The 8318-nt window shown below is 42.4% G+C and overlaps 1 protein-coding gene across 2 annotated transcripts in view; it reads right to left on the reverse strand.

Moving 5' to 3' along the window:
- COL5A1 (collagen type V alpha 1 chain) overlaps positions 1-4301 on the reverse strand; it is a 288050-nt gene extending 283749 nt beyond the window's left edge. For both annotated transcript variants that reach the window (XM_074210737.1, XM_074210736.1), the window contains exon 1: positions 3798-4301. In XM_074210737.1, coding sequence (XP_074066838.1) covers positions 3798-3897 — 100 coding nt within the window. In that variant the 5' untranslated portion in view covers positions 3898-4301. The remainder of the gene's footprint in view (positions 1-3797) is intronic.
- Positions 4302-8318: the final 4017 nt, after the last annotated feature.

Here is an 8318-nt window from a genome sequence, read left to right on the forward strand (position 1 = left end):
ATTGTCACTATTAGAGGTTTCCTTGCTCCTTCATGATTAACCAGTGCCACCATGCTCTAGAAGGACAATAAATGAAGCCTCCTGGTCATGTGCCAACTCTTCAATAGGACTGTTATTAGTCCATGAAAAAATTATCAATGAATGACTGTTTCATCATGCCACAATCCCTTCCGCCCCACCCCTCCCTCAGAGGGAGTAGAAGAGCAGCCCTAAGGTCCCTTCACAGAACTGGCAGCACCAGGAAGGATGGAGAAGGAACAGCTGGGGTGGGGTGGGGTGGGGTGGTGGGAACTGATGGAGAGAAGGGACCAATAAAAGACAGAATCAGTGAAGCTTGTACAAGTCCAAACCAAGGGAGGGGTCACGGTGAGAGTCCACAAGTATCTGAAGGGTGAGTTATAGGGATGGGAATTTCACAAGGCCAAAGGACTTCAAGGGAGAGGTAGCCATTCAAAGCAAGGAGATGAAAATAAGAGAAGGAAGATTTAGATTTGATACCAAGAAAAAACTCTGGGCAGTGACAACTGCTGTACCATGAATAGCTTCTGTTGGATGACCAGAAACCCCACCCACTTGGAGAAATTTAAAACTTAAGCAAAGAAATAAAAATATTATAGAGCACTTTTCCACTGTGACTGGTAGAGGGCCTAGATAATTTTTTTTTTGATTTCCTGCCTAAGTTGTTTGGGGAAACATGGAAAAATCTTCTTTGCCAATATCACTGATTCAGTGGAAGATTTACTGTTTGTGAAAGCCCACTCCCCTCCACCCACTCACTCCCAGATTCAAGTATTCTTCAAGGGAGATAGTGCAAAAAGGAGTCACATGGCTTTGTCCTGGCAATGAAATTAGGACAATATGACCTCAATTTCCAAATATTGGGGTCATGTTTCATTTTTGCATACACTCTCTCCCCATTAAAATATTGAATACTTTTTTTCCCCCAACAGCCAAAGACTAAATCTTACTTTCCATTCTTTCATTGGCCAAAAAGGAGGCCAAAAAGAAGAAAAAAAGGCTGTTATGGAATAACTCTGAAAACATCTGGCAGAGGGTCCCAAGTGAGTAAAAAAGAAAAAAAATCACTTGAATACACCTTTCTCCATTTTCTCTGGGTTTCAAACCTTAAGCCATCAACTCCAGCAATGAATTACTGCATTATCACCTCCAAAACCAGAAGCAAGCCCTTTTGATGGAACCAGATAAGCTTAACCAATAACAATGCAAAAGTTTCTGAAAAGTCTTTTGTTTAAAAGCTAAATAATGAGTGAACTCTACCAAATAGAATAAAATCATCTATTCCCTCTTACCCCCATTTCTTTTCCAAAGATGATAGTTTTTTTCACCCTTAAAAGCACAAGCAACAGAATTCAGGCAGAGTATAAGTGGCAAAGTCACTCGTTTCTTCTGTCTTAAATTTTAAACTTGAGGTTTCCCCCATTCCCTTTTGAACCATTTAGAAATAAAGATCACTATTTCAATATTTCTTACTTACCTAAGTTCTCAGTTGACAATGCATAGCAACTGTTACGGACTGATCAAGCTGCCTAATTCAGGATCACAGGCAGGTAAATCATGACATCTCTCATTCCCCATCTTCTTCTGACCTTTCTTCCCTTACTATCTCAATAGAAATTTAGAACCAAAGTTTTCTAGGATGTCAGCAGTGGATAGATCAAAGAGTTTAGAAAATAAGGAGGGCTTTATAAAATCATAGATTGAGAGCAGCAAGGAACTTTAGAGAATGTCTAATACAAACTCTTCATTTTGAAGAAGAAACTAAGGTCCAGATTAACAAAGAATTCACCCAATATCATACATTAGTAGTCCAAGAGCTGGGATTTGAATCCAAATTCTCAAACTTCAGATCCCAAGTTCCTTCAACTTTATCCCACCCCATCCAGTCCAAACATTTTATTTCACAAAGAGGGAAACAGAGGGAAGTGATCTGATTTGATCAAGGTCCCACTGGGAGCATAGTAATAGTAATTATTTAAACCTAAATTTCCTGGCTTCCATCCTAATCCAGTAATTTTTCTACTCTCCTCCAAGCAATAGAGCTGGTACTGCTTCCTTTCTTCAGACAACTAAAAGCAAAATATACCAGGACAGAGAATAATTTCATTTATTTAAAAAAAAAAAAGGATGATTAACAAACTTTCATTTATAAAAATGGGGCTGGGAGGCTGGTGAATAGTAACATGAAGAAGAGATGCTGTCCTTTTACATCTACTTTAGTTGTTGATGGTATTCAGTCTTGTCTGACTCTGATTCCATGGACCATATTTACAATTGTTAACAACATAAAAAAAAGTGACCCCTTCCATATCTATTCCTACTAACCAGACAACCTTTTCTCAGATAAATCACTAGAGTATGTTAAAAAGCAAAGTATTCAGAGAAAGGAAGATAGACTTTTTGCCATAGATTCGTGTGACCTGGGCCAAATCACTTCCTCTCCCTGGACCTCAGTCCCCTTCTGTAAAGTAAGGATGAGATCCCATCCAGCTATAGTATTCTGTGATTCTACAATTCTGCTCCTCTCCCACAATTAATCAATTAGACTTCCAGGACTTTTCACTTCTTTTCTTTGGAAAAGCATAATTCTTCCTTATTAGAAGGTGTTGCACTTTGGGGAGTTATGAGTATAATGATCCTGAACTGATCCAGGGTCTATTAAATCCTGAGTCTCTTGAGTCTTAATAAGTCAGACAGTTTACAAGGTAAAAGTTTGCAACTTTTCTAAGCTAAGCAGAAGTCAAGTCATTTTGTATACTCAGTTGGGAAACATGGAGTTTTAATATGACAGGGGCTAACCCCATCACTCAAGCCTCTCTCTCCTCCCATTAGACATCTCTCTTACTAGGGTTCCAGGGTGGTTGCTCCAAATATTTTAGAATAGTTTCTATAACTGACCACAAGCCTGGCCTCAGGTTCTGTGCACGCAGTCCTGGAAGGAAAAGACAAGCAGAAAGTTGTGTGCCTCAAAGCCTGGGGAATGAGGGCTGGGGGGGTACGGGGAGTTAGAAGGGGAGCAATTTCTGGCTCTTCTCCGGTTCCCTGCATTTCCAATGCAAAAGCCTTGAAAAGATCTGAATTAAAATCCAAGTTCTTATCTCCTTACTCTCTCCAATCAGTGAAAGAAGACAGTCCCAAGAGAAAGAGAAAGTACGAATTCTGGGAACAACTTTTACACGCCTTGCCTTTCCTTTCCAGATTTGCAGTCTAGCTCGGATTTTGGGGGCTGGGGCGGATATGTAATCTAGTACTGAGAAGATGGAGCTATAGGGGGCGACGGTTCCCAGTTTTAATAAAGAAAAGTTTGGGGCTTTGCCTGTGTGGGCTAGATCTGAGTGCCTTTGATCTGTGTGAGTGGGGGAACATAGCTTTCTGTACAAAAGTTAGCCCTCCTCATGGAAGATCCTGCCCTGTTTGCATACAACTCCCCATCCGGCTACGATTCTGGTGCCCTTCCTCAGTTTGGGAAGATGGAGGGAGGAGAAGCAAGGGGGCATTGTGTTTTAACGTTTCTTCCCTTTTACGGGGCCCCCAGACAAATGGCATTCAGAAGACTTAAGCAGCTCAAACTTTCTTCCTCCCCGACCCCGGAATGAACAGACTCTGGAAAAGCCCAACTCTGCAACTCCGACCCGCCCCGTCCAGATGCCTCTGGGCTCTCCTGCAGTTGGCCCCAGAGGCAGTCAGAAGAATGACACCAGTGCGCACTGCTCGCCCCAGTTGGGACCCCGGCAGGGGCAGAGAAAGAGGACAGCCTGCGAGCCTCGGGCCAGGCTTACCTGCGTGGCTCGGCCAGAGGGCGGAGAGGAGGAAGGTGGCGACCAGGAGCGGGGAGTCGCATATCCAGCTTCGCCGTTTCCACCGTGTGTGCGCGTCCATGCTCACGTTCACCGGGGGCCGCGGGGCAGTTTTGTGGAGGGGGCACTTGGCCAAAGGACTAGGCGCCCAAAGCACCAAAGAGATCCTGGGAAGTGAAAACTTTTAGGGAGCCATGAGGAGGTCCACTTCTCTCGATCTCTCTCTGGTCTCTCTTATTAAGAAAAAAAAATGAATTGTGATGTTTTAGGGGGCAGGGCGGGGATTCGACTTGTTGAAGTGTGGGAATTGCCGGGTCTGAACGGTGTTAGGAGTCCCCCCACCCGGATCCTTCTCTGACCCCCTGCCCTTTTTCCTTCTCGTCTCCTCTCTTCTCTTCCCTCTTCTCCTCCTCCTCCACCTCTCCTCCTCCTCCTCTCGACCTGCTCCTTCTGGGGATCTCGTCTCAAGTGATGTCCCCTGCCAGAGGAACAGAGGAGTGAAAACTTTTTCTATCCCCCCCCTCCCTTCTCCCTCCCTCCCTCTCTTTTCTTGAAGGCAGAGAAAGGCTGGGGCTGTCCATCCAGGCAGCCAGCAGCAAATCAGAATCTGACGCTGGGATCTCGGAGCTCGGCCCCCCGGTCTCCCACTGGATAACCGGGCTGGTCGGGGGTGGGGAGTGTCGGGGAAGGGAAGGGGGGGAGTAGAGAGCGAACGTGTGGTGTGTGGCAAGCCTGTTCTTTCCCCTGCAGCAAGTTCCCCCAACCACGCCAAGGAAGCCGCAGTAGGGCAGGACCAGCGGCAAGTTTGAACCAAGGAAAAGTCCACTTTCTTCAGGTGGCCTCCTCCTTGAACTCGGGCTGGGCTAACCCAGGTGTCCACACCTGGGGGAGACCCTCAGGGATGGATCCCAGATCTCAAAACAAGGGGCTGGGCCGGCTTCAGTATACCCAGGGTGGAAAAGGCCTTGTTCTTTGACAAATAGAACAAGCCTTGATTAGACGTGTACTGTGTTCAAGAACTACGCACAAGGTGCAGATTGAATAAAAAGTCTCAATGGGATAGGCCCGGGCGTTTGTGGACAGATAGAGGGGCACAAAATCTCTGGGCAAGAACATCTGAGAGTCTTGAGTCACGTGCATAATCGAAGGATGGAAGCCAGAACATTCCCTTTTCCAGAAGGGCCAAAGTTAAAAGTCACTCCTTTTTCCTGTCTCCTCCCCAAAACCTCCAGGAAAAGAAATAATATAAAAACTCTGAGTTATGCTTCTCATATGGATTGAAATCTATCAATTCTTAGGTTGTGCTGACTTTTCTGTGACAAATAACCCAGCAAGAGAACTCTCAGTGAACTTTGCAAGGCCTGTAGGATATGACTGGTTCCCATATTACAATTTGAGTGTGTCATTAAATGCAACAATGGACTGATTTTTCCCATCTCTAAGGCATTTTCTTTTTCATTTTAAAGAACCTCCTTTTGAAGCTGGGTACCAGGAAAAGGGATTTCCTTCTCCAGAGGAAAGATGGCTAGAATTTGTCTTTTATTGTTTTCTCTATACTAACTTTATTAAAACCCTCTGTTTCAGCATCACCACACCAGCACTGGATTCCTCTTCAGTCTGTATGCAAAGACTAAAGAAAATTCCTTCAGGCTACAATCCAAATCTTCTTTGATTTCATAACTTACAACCTTTTCTCAAAGCACCAACTGCCCACCTTCCTATTATCTAGCTTTCACTTAGCTGCCAGTCTAACTTTCCAGCTATTTTATATACATATATATTAATAGAAGTGAATTTAAATTTATATTTGAAAAGACAATCCATCCTTTTTAAGTGAATGAGATTCCACTGTAAATTTCAAAGTCAAGTTGCACCCTCCCCAACCCCAGCTCTCAATCAAAAACTGATATTTTCCAAATTAATTTTACTTCTCTTTCATTCTAAATATAGAAAGTAAAGGGGAAAGGGTAAGAAAAGGGGAAAACACTGGACCTTAAAATCAAACAGAGCTTTGATATCAATTCCACAATATAAATCCTAAAATTCTACATTCTAGACAAGACACTACTAAAACACATTTTCTCCTCAAACTCAATAACCCACTGTGAATTCACTCAAACCAATTTCCAAGTCTGGAACAAACACTCTCCTTATTTCTGTCTTTCAGAATCGTTGTCTTCCTTCAAGGTTTAATTATGGTGTGACAGTCTTCTCCATGATGTCTATCATAACTTTCCCCCCTTCCTTCACTTTTCTGTTGTTAGTGTTCTCCACATCAATTTTCCTTTCCCTGTACTATTGTGGGAGTATTTTTCTTTCAAGTAGAATGTGAACTCCTTGTGAGCAAGAATTGGTTCTTTTTATATGACTTTGTATTCTCCATAGACCTTGAATTGTATTGATCTGAAGTCAGAGATTTGGAATAATTATAATTCTTCATTCCCATGTCCTTATTTTAATAAAGGACAGCCCTTTGACAGGCTGGATCAACCTGTCCCTAGAGACCACACATAGTGACTCTACACGTCTTTGCTCTCCATTACCAAATAATTCCCTCTAGATACATGTCTTCCCAATGGGTAGTGCTGACATGGGTCAGTGACACAGTTATCAGAAGATAATGTGAATTTTCCGGCTTCAGGTTGGGGAATTTTTTTCCCCTTTCCCCTGGACACATGGACTATTTTTCCAACAAGCACATTTAGGTATTTATGTCTGTCATTTATCCCTTTGGGGACCTTTAACTCAGATGTAGCATCTGGTTTTTGACAGAGTTACCCTAGTGTTAAGACAGCTGGACCAACCAAGAGCTCAAGGTCAAGTGACTTCCCTAAGGTCAAACCATGAGTCAACTGCTCAGCAGAGATTACAGGATAAGACATTTATGGTTAATGGGTTGTTCACTAATAATTCCAAGGTAATGAAATATACTCTCTTGCTTTGAGAACAGTGGACAGAGTACTTCAATTTCCCCATCTATAAAATAAGAGAGCTGGACCGGGTGATCTCCAAAGTCCTTCCCAATCTCAGTGTATATCAATCAAAGTATTTCTTGAACACTTACTGTAACTGCAACTTAAGAGGAAAGAGCTTGTGTCATTCATTTTTGTAACCCTAGCACCTAATTCAGCCTCTTACACATAGAAGGCTCCATAAATGCTTATTGAATATGCTGTTGAATGCATTAAAGCAGGATATTATTTGATCTCTGGAATAAATAAATATTGAGATCTTGGGTCACAGCTATCCCCCCCCCCCGCCTGACTTCTGTCTCACCTAGTCCCTTCCCCTGACCCCTATGTTTTGCTTCTCATCGGACAACAGCTCTTTGTTTTGGAAGTGTATTCCCTCCTCCTCCTCCCACATAACCCTCCAGTTCCAAACCCTCATTAATGCCAGAGTAATCTTTTAACAATAATTTGGAAATTCTACCATTATAATGACCCTAGCAAAACAACATCGACAGAAAAACCCCAAAACACACAACTGTTTTTCTTAGCTTTCTACAGAGCTTATCAAATGTCATGGATATGAGGTGTGAAAGAAAGGGAGCAATAAGCAACAGGCCAAGGGCTTCCGCTAAAAAGCACCAGGCTTCCCCCTGCATTCCTAGACCTTGGGGCACTTGGGACAGATTCAGAAAAAAAGGAAGAATTGGGACATCCTTTCACTGAACAATAGAAGCCCTTATCAAATTAAACCCCCTTGTGCCAAAGCTTATTGGCACCATTTGTGAGGAAGCTATGGGGCCAAGTATCTCAAAAAGACATCCTTTAGAAGTAGATATTACTAGAGCATTGATTGCCTCTGCACCCCCCCCCCCCAAAAAAAAAGGAACTCCTGGCAATTTTGAGCAATTGTTTGTGGTTGAAATTATCATTGATAGAGCACTGTCCTCTAGAGGTTGAGGTCATGGGTTGATTCCATTCTGGTCTGATTAACTTTATCTATTTCCCCCAGCTACAGGAAAACCATTTAGCTCATTAACTTGTATAGGTAGTCAAAAAAAGGGGAAGAAATGTTATATTTAACTTAAAAGAAAAAGAATGCCAGAAAGGATATGATCATGGTTATGTCATGATCCTTCTATAATCATAATCCTAAACTTAATAGGCATCCTTTTGAGCTACATTTGAAATCACCACTACTATTTACTTAGATCTGTGACTTTGGGGCAGGGGGCTAGGATCAGAAGAAAATATTGGTGGCAGAAAAGAAACTTTATTAATTGGCATCCGCACATAGCTCACACTCATAAGATCCTTCTCTGTATTGACTCTAAGATTCTCTGATGTATACAACTCTTCAACATCAAATCACAAGTTTGCCTAGAGAAGAGGAAAGAATTAAACTTTAATTCCAGTTACTGAGTGAACTGAAATTGATGCAAACAGTAAAGTGATGACTTTTTCAGTTTAACCTGAAGTATGTTGCATCTTGGGTTTCCTTTGGCTTCTTTTATTTTTTAATAAATCACAATCTTATTTTAAGGAAATTATGCCT

Source organism: Macrotis lagotis, chromosome 1 (assembly GCF_037893015.1).
Source record: "Macrotis lagotis isolate mMagLag1 chromosome 1, bilby.v1.9.chrom.fasta, whole genome shotgun sequence".
Classification (NCBI taxonomy): Eukaryota; Metazoa; Chordata; class Mammalia; order Peramelemorphia; family Peramelidae; genus Macrotis; species Macrotis lagotis.